Source organism: Hesperophylax consimilis, chromosome 4 (genome assembly GCF_061612785.1).
Source record: "Hesperophylax consimilis isolate HC1 chromosome 4, BYU_Hcon_1.0, whole genome shotgun sequence".
NCBI lineage: Eukaryota > Metazoa > Arthropoda > Insecta > Trichoptera > Limnephilidae > Hesperophylax > Hesperophylax consimilis.
The window spans coordinates 35307736-35328159 of NC_142839.1; the positions used below are offsets into that span (position 1 = coordinate 35307736).

The 20424-nt window shown below is 34.7% G+C and overlaps 1 protein-coding gene and 1 long non-coding RNA gene across 3 annotated transcripts in view; one reads left to right on the plus strand and one right to left on the minus strand.

Annotated features, from left to right (window-relative positions):
* The window catches only part of LOC149424623 (chitin synthase chs-2-like), a 44923-nt gene extending 28680 nt beyond the window's left edge, over positions 1-16243 (minus strand). The window contains exons 1-6 of one of the 2 annotated variants that reach the window (XM_089630906.1): positions 15984-16243; positions 4442-4559; positions 3717-3961; positions 3024-3190; positions 2266-2593; positions 125-324 (exon numbers count right to left, since the gene is read on the minus strand). In XM_089630906.1, coding sequence (XP_089487032.1) covers positions 125-324; positions 2266-2593; positions 3024-3190; positions 3717-3961; positions 4442-4548 — 1047 coding nt within the window. In that variant the 5' untranslated portion in view covers positions 4549-4559; positions 15984-16243. Of the gene's footprint in view, positions 1-124; positions 325-2265; positions 2594-3023; positions 3191-3716; positions 3962-4441; positions 4560-11695; positions 11788-15983 lie in introns of those variants that run through there. The other variant, XM_089630905.1, reaches the window with a different exon arrangement.
* LOC149424624 (uncharacterized) lies at positions 5895-8928 on the plus strand. Its single transcript, XR_016302081.1, has 4 exons — positions 5895-6081; positions 6177-6370; positions 7532-7639; positions 8725-8928. It is a non-coding gene; the product is annotated as an uncharacterized LOC149424624 (long non-coding RNA).
* Positions 16244-20424: the final 4181 nt, after the last annotated feature.

Sequence of the window (20424 nt, forward strand, 5' to 3'; positions counted from 1 at the left end):
TCCGTCCTCTCTGCCCTACGTAAATAAAGCACAATCTTATAGCTTTCCACTTCTAGACTTTACCCCCACTCCTCACAAATATCTGCTCACTGATTTAATCCAATAACAAGCAGAATAATCTTACCTCTTCAATGGTGATGGGGTGGGAGGCAAAACTCTCGGAGAAGTGGTTAAAGATGTTTTCCACATTTTCGCCCTGAATCCACAGAATGACAACCATCGCGGTCAGAAAGACTGCAATTTTCCATATTGACACAAACAAGTACGTGGCGTATCTTGAGCCCATCAGGTTCTTTTTCAATTCCTTTATTTTTAATTTTTCCCCTGAAATCGGAACAAAGAAAATGCAATTAAGGCTATGCACTACGTCGTGTAATATTTTAAATTAAGCCGCTATCAATAACAACCCTTACGTAGACGGCGATAAGGTTTAAATTCCCGCTTGTTTTGATCCCATCCGCCTGTTTTGATTTATGCAAGAAAAAAACATGGCCAAAAGTGCTTTTTATTTTATTTTGTGGATGTTCCGGCATAAATATTTAATTTTTTTTCAATCATTTTATAAATAATTTAATTTGTCACATTATACAATAAAATCATAACCGAAAATGGGTTCGTAAGTAGGAGATTTTGAACTTTAAAGCACTTTCTATAGGCCTATACATTATTTTTTTCTGGGCTTATAAAAATACTTATCTAAAAAATACTCGATTATTTTAAAGGCCAATATGTATTCTACTCGCAGTATTTAATTAAAGCATCTGAAACATTTCTAGGCGACCAAATTATTAAACCAAAAACACATGATTTTGCATTACTACGTATGGCATCGCCTAATAAACGCTACTATTCACTCTCTGCCTTGGCTTTGGCGGCACATAGACAAAACATGGTACTTTGGTGTGGCAACATTTTGGTAGGTTAGTACTTCATTTGCAATAAGTGGGCGAAGACAATGTTTTCATACTGGCAATGATTCACAACAAACATATATACAGAACCTTAAAATATACCCTCGAGGTGCTTTTTCGCAAAAACAGCGCAACAAAAATGATCAATTTATTATTATTAATAACCTTCCCAACTTATTATAAGTTAGAATACCATTTTTTACACACACTAAATGTACTGGCATTGTTATCGTAACCTAAAAAATGAATGAATTGTTTACATACTCATAGCTTCTTCGGTTGGTAGATAATATTGTAATTAAACAGCTAATATCTTACACCTAACATTCCAACATATAACAAAGAATAATTGCATAGTGCCAAATGCATATCAAATCATATTAGGTAGTTTGTAACACAATTTACCTACGGGAATATCTCATATGTCGAGCAATCCAAGATGCTTTTGACATATCTCAGATTTGGGAATTGATGAAATCTGACCAATGACGTGACTGCTTTTATATCGATTAGTTCTGACCAATGACGTGACTGCTTTTATATCGATTAATTCTGACCAATGACTTGACAGCTGTGGTTTCAAATGATTTTATATCACTTGGTAGATGGTATTAATTCAATAATTTGGTAATATATATATGACAAAAATGACTATTCTGGTAAATTCATTAAGTCACTAACATCCTACTGGAAGTAAATGTATTGTGAGATAACTTTATTTTATGCTTTGCAAACTCCAATCAAAGATAGACGGTAAAACAAATTGTACTAATTACTAGACCCCAAATAAGACCCACACAAACCAAAGAACATTTTGCAGAAGAATGTCCTCTCCACCAGTTTCCCAATGGTACATTCATGCTGAACCAAGTGAATCTCGCTGTCGTGACTAGTTGAATAACTTCAGCAAGCCACCATAACCTCTACCAACTCTCCTCCACCATTCGAAGAAGAACTAAACTATAGAGTGTTAGAAATAATATGCACAATTCGTTAGTTTCTTTTACAAAGCTAATAAGTTTAAAAATATCAAATCTTAGTTAACAGAGTACATATTATTATTATCGTCGCCGTTCGGGCAAAAGTCACAAAACCAAACACATTTTTAAGATACTGCAAATTTGAAAGCTAAAATATGTTACATTGAATTAAAAATATGATTATAAAAAATTAAAGTTTCTGTAACTGTAATTTCAAAGTTTTATTTACCCATATAATAATTGAAAAAAAATTTATAAGTATTTAAACACGATTATTTCTCTAGCAATCAACACAAAAGTTGTGCATGAGGGGTGGTGACTTTTGCCTGAACGGAGATGATATATTACAGGGATAATGTATACTGAAGACATACCGATGGGACTGTCCACTGCTAAGAAGTTCTCCCACCATCCGATAGATATTAGAACAGACGCCAAACCGATGAACCAGAGAGTATTATTTTTATCCACCAGAGGCCAGGCTATGAAGCCAGAGATCTGGGCGAGGATGGCCACAACATCTAAGCCCATCTTGAGTTTCCCCTTGGGCTCGTCTGGTTTTCTGGACAGCAGGCCCATGATGCCCGGAACGATGCACATGCAGTTGGTGAGCATGGCGCCCTTCACGACATCCATTTCTGGCAAGATGACAAAGGCCAGAATGGCAAGGCCAATGGTGTGCAATGTCTCCGTGGTGCATACCTACAAAATAAAAAAGTAATTATATATCAAAGCACTCACACATTACAGTGAGTTTCAATATTTCTCTAAGCTTTCACTTACCTCAGCAAATAAGAAAAAAATTATTTCACGTACTGCAGATGTAAGAGTTAATGCGAGAGTTATTCACCTTATTGTGGTGGTATGGAATGAAATGAATGCCTGATATAAGCGAGGTAGGTATGGCAGATAAAATGCAATAATCTATATTTCATGTGAAGTTTGTGAGTTATTGTTTTATTAGATAGCATTGATCAGCGTAGGTATTGATTACATATTGATGTTTGAAATTTACTAATTTGGCCAGCCACAAGTATTTATTCTTATGTACCAGCTGCCCGAAACCAATGCAGTAGATGAAAGTGTAATCTAACACATATATTAATTCTTTTATGTAGATGAATGTTCTTACCAGGATAAAATTACCAAAGGAAGGCATTTTCGAACTTTTGAAGAAGCAAATCCTCAATGAGCGAATGAGCGCACCAAGTTCAGGAACCATGAAGGCGAAGAATATGCACCACATCCACGCTATTCTTTCCAACTCTGGCAGCACTGAAATGAACTGCTTGTTTGTAGCTGGAATAAGAGATTTTAATATGAATTATGTACATACTTAGAAATTATAGCAACATCCACAAAATTTGCCTACCATGAATGAAAAACCTAGCAAAGGGCAGGACACACAGAATATAAGAAAGCCTAGTGCCAAAGATTCTCCTATGTAATAATCGTGCAGGACGAAGTAGAGGGTTTGGTGGCATTAGGGGCGGTTCTTTCCTTAGGTCAATTGGTTTTTGACCCCCCATAATTGTAAGACAACAATAATAATAAATTATGTGCATCAAAACAACTGGTATTACTCTTCATTTATTTGATATGTACCAGGGCTGCGAGCGGCGGCGGCAAATGACAAGCAGTGACATCTATTGTCTCTAATAGAAGCTCATTCACAAGTACATACGATTTGTGAGTCAATTTAGAGAATGTCCACGGCTTTGGCATCGTCTGGCCCTTAGAATAAACGAGATGGCACAAAAACATGTACAAGCTTTGGCAAAAATGTCCATGTATGTATATATGTGAATCTAGCTTAAAATCTTACCAATTTGTGCATTACAATATGTAGTACGTCTGTCTTTCCGAAGTTGCGAAGTCATGAAGAGGAAGGTTCCCTTGGCGATGACTCCGGCGCCAAGGACGACGCAGAAGGTCAAGATGTAGAAGAACACTTTGGTTATCTTCACCGAGACCTCCATACACACTTGGCTCTCCATGGAGCCGCTCTCTTCTTCCACGATTGGCGCCCTGAAGGGATCCCATGACTTTACTTCTTGGGCCGCCCTCTGACTGCAAATGACATATGCTATTTTAAAAGCTATATGTATTTTATAAAAGGGATTTAGCAAGCATGTGAAGAGCATGGTCCTCGGTACCCCAATCATTATGGAAATAGAAGTATATGAGAAAAAGAAAAGACTTAATACGTAATATTTTGTTTTACATGTTTTTTATGAAGTACGAAGTAAAATTATAGTTGAGTCATGCGTAAGGTTTCAAAATGCAATTTTTACTCATTCTTGTGATAAAGAATTCATAATATTGCATATTTTATAAGAATATCAAAATTTGCACAATATGAATCTGGGATAGCTTTTGCATAATATGCTGAAAATGGAAAATCATAACCAGACCAGTTTTAAATTAGTTTTAGATTTACAAAACGATGTATGCGGCTGAATCGCGCTGCTAAGTCACCAATGCGAAACTAGCCAATTGAGAATGCTCCAGGTTTTGATGAATTATTAGCACATTTTGAACTTTTCTTACCCTTCCCCGCCATAAGTCTCTTCTAATGGGGTCTCCTCGTCGTCCGAATTTTCGTCGCTTTCGTCATCATCTCTTTCGGTACGGAGCCCAAGGGGTTCCATTTTCATCTCCCCTTATCCTGTTTGCAAAACAAGCAGATCATATTCATATCCACCATAATACAAGATTTTGAAAGGGCTAAAGTTACCATAATATTGTCATTGAAATGTCATTTTGGCAGATACAGTTCGCACTTCGTAGTTGCCGCTGACAAATTTGACAATGTTGCTATCGCCGCTTTCGGTTGCCATATTCAGAATAATCATCGAAAATACATTATTTTTATTATTTACTATCATTGTTTTTTTAAATACCAAAAAGGCTTTTCCCCAGGGGTAGGCAGAGTGGATAGACCACCACACAAATCCATTTCTGTACGCACTCATTGCTTTATTCACATTGTCGTTTCTTACGTATTTTTGGTATTTAAAAAAACCAAAATACGTAAGATACGATGCTAAGGATGGGTTGTTTTACAGAATTTGAAATGGCTTTATTCACATTGTCGTATCTTACGTATTTTTGGTATTTAAAAAAACCAAAATACGTAAGATACGATGCTAAGGATGGGTTGTGTTACAAAATTTGAAATGGCTTTATTCACATTGTCGTATCTTACGTATTTTTGTGATTTCTGGAATAGTCAGGAAACAATAATAAGTTCCTCAGAGCAAATAAAAACATTCAATTAAAAATCCCCTTTATTTTTCAATTAAGTAAGAATGGGTATTAAAATGAAACTAATTAGGTTAAAATTTTGAATATATGCACATATAACAATACAAGTACACTTTGAAAAACATATTTTGAACCAATTCGAAACAAAAGAATTTCTTGTGAAGAAATTTTCAACAAAATTTTCGTACTGCCATGTTGTAAATTTGTTATTCTTCCAATGGTTTCTTGTGGTGTTCAATTCCTCACTTTTATCACAGGTTGGCTTCGAATCAGCTCAAATCTTATATCAGGTGATTGGTACTATGAATAAAGGGGGGTTTTTGAGAATGGTGGTCGATCATCTTTGGGATTTGGTCGCAGTTTAACGGCTGCGGCGGCGATGTCTTCGAGACCCCCTTCGACGTCTCCTGGACCTCAACTTCCTCCGGCGAGCAACTTGTGGCATCTGGAGCCTCTTCGGAGGCCTTCCTCTCCCTCTTCTAGGAGACGTCACCACATCTGGTCCTGGTTATTCTTCTTCACCTGCTTCAGAACCTCAATGATCACTTTCAGAATAGCATCTTTGCCTTGTACGCATTTTAACGCCTTCTTTAAATATAACTTATAACTAATTTAGTTTAATGAGAATTTGAAATTCAATGGGCCGTTTTCTGAGTGATTTCAAAATATCCAAGAGATAGCAGCACGGTGTTTACCGGTCCTCCTGTCACCTATTCTGTCGACCAAATCTATGGACTGAGACTTCCAATGATCTGTCATTTCAATAGCTATTTGCAATTTGTTTTCCGACAACGAACCTAGTTTGCTCGGTTTGTAAGTAAAATGCACAGAAATTACGGTCAGTGGACTATTTTCCAATTGAAGGAAGAATTGAAAGGATGTAATGCCAAAACTGTTGGTAAAAAAGCAATTCTCGTAGAAAGGTTAGTAAATACACCACTATTGCTTATTTATATTGCCTACGATAATTTCTTTTCTAATTTATCAATAGTTATTATCAGAATGCGTTTTATTTAAGACTCGAAGACTATGATAAACTTCATAATTTCAATCCTGCTGGCGTTGCAGACGAAGATGTCTTGTAAATGGTTACGCCAAAGCCGGAAGATTTTCAAGACAACATGGCCTCTAATATTCCAGCACTGACGCGGGAAGAACTACATAAATTCAGTGTTTCCTGGGAAAGTTTGAAGAACACCGACAAAGCGTTAAGTATGTATTCTGAACAATATTTGCTGAGTGTTCGAAGTGCACATGAAAATGGCACAACCTATATTTTAGGAAAGTGTGCTTCGGAAACATCTTTCTTATGCTGTCTATATACACTATAATTGTAACACTATATTGGAATGCCAATGTGAGTGTGCAGCCGACGTGGGGCCTAATGCACATTGCAACCACATATTTGTAGTTCTACATGGAATAGTAGATTTTAGTGAAATACACCGAGGAAATATCATGGTGCGCCTATAAAAGCGGAATATCTGCAACTAAAAAAACAGCAGTTTTCTCAACAACAGCTCCTTGATTTTGATCCTAGGCTAACTACTTACATTAAAAACAAAAATTACCCAATTATGTTCCGTAATTTAGCTATAGGATTTTCTGCACATAATTCAAATTTAAGGCACATGCCTATCATGGAAATTATTCCACCAGCAGACAAATATTCTGCCACGTTTGATCATTTCTATGAAAGGGAAACTGTTGAACATTCTTTCCTTAAGATTTATAAAAAATCACAAGTAGAACTTTATTTGATTGAATCCTCAACTAGACTTCAGGGTAAGTCTAAAAACTGGTTCACTGAACGATGCCTACGCCTAACTAGTTCAAATTTCGGCAAAATATGTAAAAGTACGGTGAAAACTAATCATAGAAATCTGGCAGGATCTTTTTTGAAAGTTTTTGTTGTCAAAGCTGCATCATTAGAATATGGATCAAAATTTAAGGCTGCAGCGATAAGAAAATTTGAGCTTGTAACAAATACTTCCACTTCTCCCTGTGGAATTGTCATTCACCCTGAACATCAGTTCTTAGGCAGCTCTCCCGATGCACTGATTGGTGAAGATGCTCTATTAGAAGTCAAATGTCTATATACAGCCAAGGACAGCATCATATCTGTGGAGACTGTCCCATATTTGTATTTAGGTGAATTCTCGGCCCAGCTGGAGTTAGACAAAAACCATAACTATTATTATCAAATACAAGGATAGCTGCTATGCACTCACAGGCATTCTTAGCAATATTTACCCTAAAGGATTTTCAAATCATTGAAATAGAAAGGTATTTCATTGAGAAAATGTTACACAAATTAATAAGTTTTAATGAAGATTACTTTAAAGCAGCTTTGTTAAAGAAGCATATTTACAGGGACAACCTTTGGAGAGCTGACAGAGGGAACGGCCCCACTAGGAATTGGCACAATCGGGAAACCGGCTGAAGGGCGTGGGCATTCTCCTGGGACCTGCCAGTTGTAAGGTGGATTACGTTTCTTTAAACCATATGTATTTCCAACACAGTGCTTGCAGTATACACCTTGCTGCTTCTTCCTTAGTTTTTGACGTACTTACTTGACGCCCTTCCGCCCCCCCTCCGGCAACTCGACGTTTCCATCCTTAAGGTCTTCGGGTATGTCCCCCCACTCACTATCCATAACCGAGAAAGCGGCTAAAGGACGTGGACGTTGAGATTCGTTTACGGTCAGTCCGACAGCATTCTCGCTGGTACTACCACATGACGAGAGAGTCCCACATCCCACCCCATATTAGCGTTCTTCACCATACTTGTTTTTGTTATCATTTCTTGCAGATGCTTGCAGCATACGCAAGATGCCAATACCAGCAGCCTTGTATGTTTATGTTTTTAATTACTTTATATTGTTGATCATATATCATTCGGATTTCGTATATTATGTAAGCACTTGCATACTGCTTCCTAACACCGTATGCAGGGACACTGGAGGTCTAGCTTCGTTTTATTAAATGTAGAAACGTTCTTATACATAGCGTCCTTGTGAGAGCCTTGAAGGAGTAACCTTATGTTACTTATACCAGGGCGGGTAAGTGGTGGACAACCTCCAATGACTGTACAGAATGTAAATAAGTAGTAATATAAATACATGTCATCCAAAATTATTATTGGAAAAATAATATCTTGTATATTTTTAATATAATTATTTTAAATAAAATAGGATTTAAAATGTTTTACCAAGGACGGGTTGTTTCGGAGAATTTGAACAATTCATCAAATTTCAACGTTCGTTTTCAAGTTCTGTGAAAGAGTTTTTCAAGTTCTGTTTTTATTTCAGTGTTGTCAAGCAACCAGCCTTTAATGATGTAATAACAGAACTTGAATAGGACTTTCACAGTACCCAGAAATGAACGTTGAAATTTGATGAATTGTTCAAATTCTCCGAAACAACCCGTCCTAAGTGTATCTATTACTATGCATGGCAGCTGTTTCGCCTTCTGAAGGCATTGATTTGACAAACTTACTTATTTATGTTTTTATTCTGCACTAGTCGCATATTTAATTTGCTAATCTTATTTTCTTTATTTTAACAGGTTGACTGTTCACAAAGTTGCCCACGCGTTGACCAATGCTACAACAACTAGTAATAGGATTAGGATGTAAAAAAAATAAATAAATGCCATAACAATAAATAATTTATGTATAATGTTAATTATTTGTTGTACTGATATGTTCTTCTATGTGTATAATGTTTGTAAATGTCATTTATATTATATCTGTAATCTTGTTCTTTTCATATTGACCTTGAGAAATAAAAGAATTTTTTAAATTAAAAGAAACGGTTTTTATTCCAAATAATGTCAGGAATTACTGGTTAAAGTAAGTCAAGTACGTCCCTTAACACATTTGTCTAATACATATAACAAAAGGAACTTCAAAGAAGGGTTAAGTTAGAAATTGTGCGCGCTGATGGATGAGCTCTTCAGGAAGTTATCTAAAATATATAATCTAAAATTTGAACAATATTTACATTAACAGTTTTTGAAGTAAAACTTCTTTACGCACGCTCGACACTTGGGGGATAAACTGGTGCCTTACGAAAAGCGTTACGAAAAATCACATGCCAACGCCAATCGATGAAACGGTGATCGGAGGAGGGAGAAGGAGCTAGAGCTAGCTAACGAGTACTACCGTATTTTAGCATTATATACAGCGTGTACCCGGCATAAGTTAGTGAAGTTTTACTTCACTCGTGTGGTCTAAAGCAAACTCTTTTTTTTTACATACAATTTACTAAGCATCTTTATCTATTATACTTGATCTAAAATTACACAACATGCAACATATAAATATTATATCCGATGAAAGTATTGTCTCGGTATAGTTCATAGGGGATTTCAAAATTTTATATGTTTTTAAAAGTCCTATTACTCTTTCTATGTGCACCCTTTTGCTAGCAACTTTTCTGTCATTTTCTAAAACACTGTTGTGATTCTGTTTGTTTTTTTGAAAAATGTTGGAATATTTATGGTGACACCATATGGTGCGAAGATGTCCTGGACATTAAAACCTTTGTCAGCCATAATAGAATCACCAACATCATACAGGGATAAAAGGTTGCCTTTTTCAATGATCTGGCGATCACTGGCAGAGCCTGCATAGCTTGGAGATACATAATTTATGAGGCCACTAGCTATGAAGCTACTCGTATCTGGAATACCAACAAAAGAAAATGTTATCAACAGAAATCATTCCAGCTGTCATCCCATACAACGAAAGTGAATTTTCGATTTACGGAATTAAAAATTAAAATGCTAAAATTAAAAATATCCCAAATGCAGTCAGATTCCTTTTATAGTAATTAAGGTAAATCAGAAGGTTTTATTTAAAAATATTTCACATAACCCTTGTCCAGCGATTCCGAATAATTACCAACAAAACTTGTAGACAATATTTTTAGCTATAAAATAATGTATATAATGATGGGTTTTAATTTATAATAAGGCACGTAGGCTGATAAGGAGCACGGCGCGCGGCGGCTCGAACGCACAGCGGTTTGCAGCGCAGCGATAAATTACAAAAACCTAAGGAAAGTAATGATTGTTTCGTGTGTTTGCTTTTTTTATAACAAATTCGTCTAACGTTGAGGAGTTTTAAGATAGTTTTAAGGACAAAAGATTTTACTACTATACTCAGTTTTGTAATTTAGTCATCACACGCCCTACCTCCCCGTACCTACAAAGCTCAAAAATCTTCATTTCGCTACAAAATATTAAAATTATTATTTTTCATTTCATCATTAATCTTAGTTTGACGAAAATATATTAGAATTTGTTTCTATTTCCACGCATCGATAAGACTTATCTTTTATCTTGAATCTATTATAAAAGGAAGTTGCACAAAAGTCGGTTTTTGATAAACAGAATTGCCATTGATTACGCAAAACAATCGGAATATTATCATCATTAAAAAGTATATCAGCGAGGAGGGATTAATGCTGATAAAACATTATCGATACGTACCAAAGGAATTTTTTAGCAATAAACGATTGATTTCACAGAAAAAAACATTAATTTAAAAAAAGGATTAGTTTATTTAGGGTAAGGTCGACTGTAATAATATTAAAAAAATTATGTGAGTAAGAAGTTACTATATAGCATTATCATCCTTCCTTCAGAAAGGAACCAATAGGACAAGAATGGAAATATGATTGTCAAGCATTACTGTCATAGCTTTCCATAAAGTGTTTTTTTGATCCGGGTATTAATAAACTCAAAATAATATTACAATAAGTTTCTAGTTGTAGGTAATCAAATCTTTATGATAAAATATTGCGTACCGTCTACAACATTCATTATTAGGTACCTACTAAGGTTATTGTAGTTATTAATATTAATAATAATTATTCATTTAATCAATGCCTCAATCTTTATCCGTCGACAAGCACACACTTGTCTTATTCAATGAAATAATTATCATTATTCCAACAAAAATGAAAGTTATACGAAAAATTTACAGTCTCGATCAATTTACATGTAGAAAGCATAAATATACAACCTACCACAATACGTAAGTAACTTAATTTGAAAAAAAACCATTTTCTGCGACGTAGGTACAAAACATGTAGGGGCAAACAATGCGCAATAATGGAATTAAAACATTTTTTATTGAATATTTTAAAAAGGAGCCACAAACTATTTATTTTTGTAAAATAGACTATATAACAATCGTATTTATTTTTTAAAGCTAGATACTTTTTTGTTTGAATTACGACTGTAACAATATTACACAATTTTCGCCCTAAAATGGTCGCAAAGGTGAGAATATGATAACTAGGTAGGTACCTACTAACTTTGAAGAAATCAATTAAGAAATTGTGTTGGTATAAATATAAAGCATACATACATCAAGGTATTATTGTTTCTACTACCACTACACCAAAACTTGGATTTAAAAGCACCAATTTTAAGGGCATGCCAATTTTATTTCATTTGATAGATTTCTATGCAATCATTATTGTTCATAAAAATTAGGAGATACATTATGTTGATATTAATTTCTTACCTTGAATGTATAATCCAAAGCACATCAAGAAAAGCACGCTAACTAAACCTCACACATAATTTTTGCGTAAGCATTAATGTCTTGTTGTCTCTCTTATCGTTTGTGTACTGATTCATTCTCAATGCCCGTGGATCTAAGTTATCAATAGTACCTAATCATTTTTTATTTATATTTTATCTTTTCACTATCAATCTAGCGATACAAAGATAAAAGCAAATATTTGAACTAATTTTGCGAATTAAAATATCAATAATTGTTTGAGCGAGATACAGCGTTGAAATATTTTATTCCTAACTCATTGAGTAGGTATGTAATAAGACATTACTGGTTTCTAAAATGGTTATCTTATATTCTTTCTAATTAGATGATTTTTTGTCAATATGTATTTTTTGCGGGAGATATCAAAAATTTACCCAGTACTTAAGTTTATGAAATTAAAGTGAATTTAAATTTAAAAATAAACAATAATTGATGCAGTGTGCCAAGTGCGTGACATTCATAGGTACCTACGACTATACAAGGCTCTGATAATAGTTGTGTTAATTAAGTTATGGTTATTATTAAAATACATCTTATGATAGAAAGCCTTAATCCCGATAGTTAGATCGGCCTCCTTATCTTTGAAATGACTTAACATTCTTTGCTAATTAATTTCTGAAGATAACAAAATTGTATCATTATTATCACGTTTCCTGAAATCAAAATGATTTAGGAATGCGCTTCATTGTCAGACTATTATTAATCCGCTTTTACACCAAAGTTGACAAAACATTGTTTCAACTTTTCGTTTAAAACTTAAAGTTGCTCTTCTCAAATTTAGAACAACAAATGGAAAACTTGTTGCCATAAATAAACCAATCAATTGGCGCGAAAGCAGTAGTGTCAAGAATTCGGCATGAGAAGATGACGTCGATCCGTTGAGTGGTGAGCTGAGGTGCGACGGGAGAGTCAAACTTTCTGAGAATGACCAGCATAAATGAACCACTCGCATGACCAGTAATGATAAGTATTTGATTTCAATGATCGGACATAAAATCAAGAAACGTGACACAAACTACAGGAAAGCAGTAGGTACCTGTCCAAGAAAAGCTAGCAGTTACATTACGTTTTTTGGCTACTGGTGATTTATACACAAGTCTCGGTTATTTGTTTAAAATCTCAAAATCAACCATTTCACTGTTTGTTATCGAAGTTTGTAAGTTTGCATGGAGGGGGAACAATTCTCCACTAGTTGCTAGCGCAAAGCGCGCAGCAACAAATCTTCCACTTCTACTTTCTTTGATCTTTACCGACACTCCGCGGGAAACCAAAATTTAGAGGAAGATTTGTCTCCATAAGTGGAAGACAGAAAAAGTTGCTGTATTTTGTAGAAAAGCAACAAATTGCCGCAACTTGTGGAAAACTTAGTGGAAGACTTTGGTGTAAACGCAGCTTTTAACGTAACTGTTATTATAGTTAGCATTTAGTTCTGAAAAGATAATAATGTATTTAAATAATTTTAACATTATTACAGAATTATTCTTATGTTGGAAAACAAGAAAAAATTCTGTGCTGAAGCAAAAAATCTATGGTGATATTCGGAATCGTGAAATAGGCACGTCATGTTTCTATTTCCAGTTGTATCTCAATGGAAGAAATTTGATTTCAATAAAGCGGCAAGAAATGCAAATATATGAATCTCTTTTACATCATGAGCTAAACAATTTTTTTTATTTATTTATTTATTTTTTTTTACAGTATTACCGCACAAGAGTCCCATCTGCTCCCGTCTGGAGCCAGTGAGACTATGGCATCCCCAATTGGGGTATGTTGTGAGGCTGAGGGTATTGGGGAGGGGAGGGAGATGGGGAAGAGGAAGGTGGGGAAGTACCTGGCTATTCAGATCTGGTCACCAAACACGGCTAAAGCCATTTCAAGCAACGTTTCAATTCTGAATGGTGGTCTTACACCAGGGCGATACTGAGAGTATCTTCCACTCTGGAACGTGCCGCAAATATACTATATATTATTTTAAATTAATTAATTGTGAAATAACACAAATTAATCAAATAAAATTTATTTGCGCACGCCGGGTTCGAACCCGCGACCTTCGGATCTGTAGTCAAAAGCGTATACCACTAGACCACGCCGGCCGTCAATGATCGAATATGATCGTTATGATCGAAATGAATTATATAATTTATGTTTACTATTTTTTTAACTACGTCATTTACGTAGACTATGAACAAGCAATATCGGGTCAACTATTAATCCTTGCGGTACCCCCAGGGTATTTTAAATTGGATTTGATGTGATGTTATTTATCTTCGTTGTTTGCTGTCTTATTTAATTTTAAATATTGTTGAAACCATTCTAATCTTTTCCCATTTATCCCGTATTTCTTTTCTCGCTTCATATTTTCCTACCCATCGTTTCAAATGCTCTCTAAAAATCTAAAAAATCGCAACCGCAGTTTTCATCAAAAATCTTGCTTCCAGTGGCCAGTTTTACTAACTAATCAAGTTTAATGTTGTTTCTTATGAATTTACTGATTGTTCATAGGATTATTTTATTTTTTAAACTTAAAAGACATCCTAAAATAAAATTTTGTCCATATCCGTGCTGAGATTTTTTTATCGTGCTAATTTTTTTCTTTGTTTAGACATGGTGACAAACAACGGAAATACATAATTATAAATATATATGTTACCTACGTCAGAGATTTTATCTTGAGTCTGCCAAGGAATTATGTAGCTACATAGTCATCAATCTTATCTGCAAATATTTCTGATAAAATATTGCAATTTTATGATAGCCCTTAATTAGTATTAACTACTTTATAAAACATTTTCGTTTCCGCCATTTTATTGCAAGCGCTGTGTTCAGCTGTGATCAATATTAGGTACCATAAATCAACTATTTAGGTACTTTCATTTTTAAACAATTCAATTTCGTACTTATACCTGCTTTACACGAAACTTTTCTCATACCGATCCCCAAATCGGGACCCATACGATTTTTTTTGCTTTACGCGATCATTATGTTCATAATTTTGATTTCATACAGATAATGTCATTAGAGAAAAAAAAAATTAAGACGGTACTAAATCGTCAAAAATGGCAACACCTTGAACATAACCCTATGTCACAAGTATTTATTTATTTAATTTCCACGGTATAAATATACCACAATAATTACATGACACAGACTACAAGCATAATCAAACACTGGTAATAATTTAAACAAAAATAGCAATCTGTTGCTTTTGATCATAAAATGACGACAGAAAGTATAAAATTAATACAAGCTTTAGAAGGAGATACAAGTACATACAAAATATTATAAACAAGTTTGAGTAGATTGAGGTTTAATTAATAATGATAGTATAGCCTTTTTGTACCTAGCTTTGGTGCAGTTAAAGCATCTCTCAACATTATTGCCAACTCAGCCCCTTTAGAGCTAAATTTAGCTCTAAATTCAGGCCGTCAGCTCCAAAAAAGTGGTTTATCTTCTTAGCTCGGTTTTGTTAATACAAAATAGGGGAGAAAATATTTTTTAAGGATGAACACAAAAATCTAGGGAATTTTTGAATAACGCTGCCATAATTATTTAACTTTGGAGAATTATTGTCCTAGCCAACCCCCCCTCCCACAGGGATTTCCCATAAAGTGGGGAATCATTTTTCCCGGAAATTCTTCTTTTTCTGCTCCTTTTCGGGAGACGGTTGGCATAATTTAGAAAATCGAGTTTGCAACACTGTCTGTCGCTGATTAATTAAAAAATATATATTACAATATGAAGTTAACACACATAGATATTCTTTATTCTATGAGTTAACTGTATGTATGTAAAGTTCTCGTGTATTAGTTCCTCAAAACAAAATGTCAAATCATAAAATACAATTTACAAAACCTAACGGTAAAACACATTCATAATGAGTAATAAGGTTCCATAATAACTCCTCAAAATGACAAATCAACAAACCTTTAAAAGGTGATAAAAGTCATTAAAAGTGATGAAACAAAAACTAGGTTAAATAGTTACATATGTAACCTATTATCATGGAGATTTGTTTTTATGGTAAATAATTCTTGCAAAAGCTCTTCCTGTTGCTATTTATATTATGTAATATCTATACCCAATAATCAATATCTCAACACCACTACACAATGGAGTACCCCCTCCCCCATAACAGAAAAGCATCATCATTTATGTTGTAAGTATTTTGAATGGCTTCCTGTCTTCAAGGGTAAATTAATCAATAGAACTCCAACTCTAAAAAAAGCTATACGTTTTTTTTTAATCTTACCTTATGGTTGTAATTGTGTTCCTGAGATTCGGTTAAATATTTAGTTCAGTCACAATTCAGTATTGGCCAAAAAAACTATCATCACTGGGTTATTACACTACACATCTTTTTGACGCATTTTGGCAAATAACTTTAGGAAAATAATTCTTAAATTAAAATAAAATTAAATTATTATTGTCGTTCTTTGTAGGAGGGAAAAAAGTGAGATTCCAATTTATAAACACGATTTTAAATTCGCTCGTCTTTTCACCAGAGCGTTTAGTTACACACTTACCGCAATATCTTATAAAATTTTCATTTATTGGTATATGATCAAGATAGTGTTGTTATTATCTCCGGGATGACGGTTTGTTGATAAAAAAAACATTATAACACCATGATTGTGAAATACTAATGGTACTCAAGACTAAAGACAAAGATTTGATAAGTTCATATCAATATACGGAAGAAATCATGCACACTTATATTTTGTAGCTATCACAATTAAAATAAATCAAAAGGTTGTGTTCATATAAATTGTTCTATACCTTCCTATAACTTTATCTAAGTTCTGTCGATTTTTATAGGTTGCAATAAAGTTAATGACACGAACACTGATAGCTCCGTTGTAACCACTCTACATTGATTCAAGCATCTCCTTCTTCCTCATAAGGTAGCATTATAAGTAACAGAAAGATGATTGCAACAGAGCTCTCCAGCAGAACTACGCTTAAGAGCGCGCAGGAGCGCCGAGAAATTTTAACGATAGGTATTTGTAAAAATTATTTCTATTTCGTTCATCTCAACGGGGACAGCAAAAGCGCTATCGGTGTATTGGTGAACCCCAATGCGTGTGTGTGCGTGGCTGCAGGTGCATGCACGAATCGTCGCGCCGCGCCCAATAGCGACTTATTATCGCGATCAGTTCTTATTATTTCATTTACTGTTATTCATTTATTCCAAAAATTAAGTAGGTGCCTAGGTACATATTCGTAATAAAATAGCGAGGTCTACATTATTTAATATTGTATTGTACTTAACTTTATTATTATTATTACTTACTACAAATATGTACGTAGATACATCTATTTTGCCTCCGTGGTTGAGGGGTAAGGCTCTCGACTTCGAGTCCGGAGGTCTCGGATTCAAATCACGGCGTGCGCAAGTAAATTGATTTTAATTAATTTATGTTGTTTCACAATATTAAAAATAATATTTATTAAAAAGAATATTAATTAAATATAATATAAAATAATTGTCTGGAGAAATAATGATACACGCGGCGACTTAGTTACGGCCAAATCAGCTATCAGCTTACAGGGTTTTGTAATACTAGTCCAATTAAGTCGCCAATTGGGGAATCCACAGTCTCACTGGCTCCATACGGGAGCAGTTCGGACTCTTGTGCGGTATTCACATAAAAAAGTCACGTCGCAACTCGCAACTAGAGCGCCTGCTGTTCGCTCATCACCTCAGTCACATCGCGACTTGTGCGTAGTTATATACATGTGACTGCCTGCTCCGAGCTCATCTTCTGCACACGCACAAGTAAATGAGACTTGTGGGTGCGTGTATACAGGTTGCTGCACACATAAAAAAGGAGATATCAAATATAAAGCACGAACACACCAACTGCACATTTTCCGATTTAAAATTTGTGAAGGAACGACGAAATGGTCTTCTAAGCCAGTATGTTTTCGAGTGCAAAATGTGCAAGAAAATAGAATACGTACACTCCGAAGACCCGAAACGGAAAATGTCTATAAATACTTCTGTCGTCGAAGGAGTGATGTGTACAAGAAATGGGTATTCACAATGGAATGAAATTTGTGGGGTTTTAAATATGCCAAATATGGATTGTAAGACTTACACGAAAATAGAACAATGTTTAGCGCCAACAATTGAAGAATGTGCCTTAGAAGAAATGATCGCAGCTGGTGAAGAAGAAAAAAGGCTAGCCATTTTAAACGGTGACGTAGACGAGGGTGGCTATCCTTTGGTAACGTTGGTTGCAGATGGCTCCTGGGCAAAGAGGTCGTACAAAAGTGGATTTAGCTCCTCATCTGGCGCAGGGTGCACAGTTGGATACGAACTAAAAAGGTTTTATTTCTGGGAGTGCGAAACTCATACTGCTGCATATGTGCTAGAGCTACTAAACTACACATAGTTGCTTCTGAGCACATAGGTGCTTCATAAACTGGCGTGACAGTGCTAATGCCATGGAAGCCCACATTATAGCAGAAGGGTTCTCGAGAAGCATGGAAATGCATGGATTGAAATTTAACAAACTAGTTGGTGATGGCGACTCCAGCATCATGAAAAAAATAATGCAACAAATGCCATATGGTCCTAACCTTATAGTACAAAAAATAGAGTGCAAAAATCACTTACTCCGCAATTTTTGCAACAAAATGAAAGCACTTGGAAAAAAACCAACAACGCTAAAGGCTTTGTACCAGTTCATATAAGGAAAAAGGTTGAAGCAAACGTTTTACGCATGAGAAGAGCTGTAGTTGGAGCAGTAAATTACAGGAAAGAGCAAGAAAACACAGTACAAAGTGATAAAATAAAAAATTTGAAAATGGACATAAAAAATACCGCAAATCATGTGTTTGGTGATCATAAAAATTGTGCATCGTACTATTGCAAGCCGGAGAAGTATACTGATGATCCAAATTTAGTAAGCGATCTTCGAGATTGTGGAATATGGACTGATATCCAACAATTCTTATTGTCTCTAATAGCAAATGCAGAAAGTCTTATTATTGACGTGACAAATAACACTGTGGAGCAATTCAACAACGTTATCGCCAAATTTATAGATGGAAAAAGGGTAAATTTTACTACAAGAGGATCTTACCAAGCAAGATGTTTTGGAGCAGTAGCTTCGTGGAATAGTGAATTGGCAACCCATTCAAGAATACAAAAGAAAATCCAAGGCCACAGTCCCGGCAAATACACGAAGCACTTTATAGAGAGAAAACGACGTTCGAAGGAGAATACACAAATGTGTCGAAAAAAAAAACTAAATTATAATGAAAATACGACAGAAAAAAGAAAAAAAGTTACAGGGCCCGATGAAAATTATGGTCAATTGGAATTAGAACCAGATATGCCACCTGAAATATTTGAAACGAAAAAAGAGGAATTTCTCAAAGAATTATCTTCAACGAATAAGGAAGAGCTCGAACGGAATACGGTAGGCCAAAGCAATAACAATCTGTGGGCAATTGAAAGACGTAAGCGGATAACGGCGTCTAACTTTGGAAAAATATATAAGCTTCGGCAAAAAACTTCAGTTACGGGAGTATTAAACTCTTTACTGTACTCACAATTCAAAGGAACTATGGCCACAAATTATGGAAAAGAAAATGAAAGCCTAGCAATGGAGAAATTTTCAAAACAAACAAGTTTTCAGGTATCCGCTTGTGGGCTATTTATCGATAAAACGAAAAACTTTTTAGCGGCAAGTCCGGATGGCCTTATCGGTGAGGATTCTATAATTGAAATTAAATGCCCTTATAGTATAGCAAATATGTCACCAGAAGAGGGAATTGCACAAAAGATAATTGATTACTGTAAATTGGAAGACCATTCTTTAACATTAAAACGGAATCATAATTACTTCTACCAAGTACAAGGCCAGTTACATATTACTCGTCGTAATTATTGTTATTTTGTTGTGTGGAGTCCAAAAGGTTTGCTGTATGAATAAAATTGAGAGGGACGATGAAATCTGGCAAAAAATCGTTCCACTGTTAGAAAATTTCTACCACCAATGCCTTTTACCAGAAATAATTGACGGTCGCATACCAAGAAATTTACCGGCGAGGGAAAGGTCTGGACCATAAATTGTTTTAATTTCATTGTGTAGATGTTAAACAGTATTTTTTTTTACAATAAAGCGTTTAAAAACAAAAAATATTAGATCATTGAAGAAGATTGAAAATGTCAAGTGATGTAGGAGGTATTCTCAAAAGTGCATTTTTCTGTAATAATATAACGTATTAAAAAAGTTAAATAAAAACTAAACTAGTTATGTGTATGTACCTAATATGTAGCACAATAAACAATATGGTGCCTCTTATACATAGATTTCAATATTCATTTGTATAATATGATATTATAATAACATAATCGATTCAACAACATGTGGTAGATGCATGTACCACTGAACATACGCTGTACCAGCATTCCATTAAACGATCAGTGGTGTATGTACTTACCATCACACATTTTCTTGTAAAATATAATTTTTTTGAAAAAAAATCTAGAACAATATATTAAGTCAAATATAAAATATTTTTTTTGGTTCGGTAGTTGTATCTTAAAAAAAGTGTCCTATAAAGGGATAATATTATGTTGAGTACAACCTTCAAAAGTTATCAAAAAATATTTTAATTAATTTTTGTGTTCCATATCCAACTCGGCAATACGGAACGGAATCATCTCGGGGTCTGTC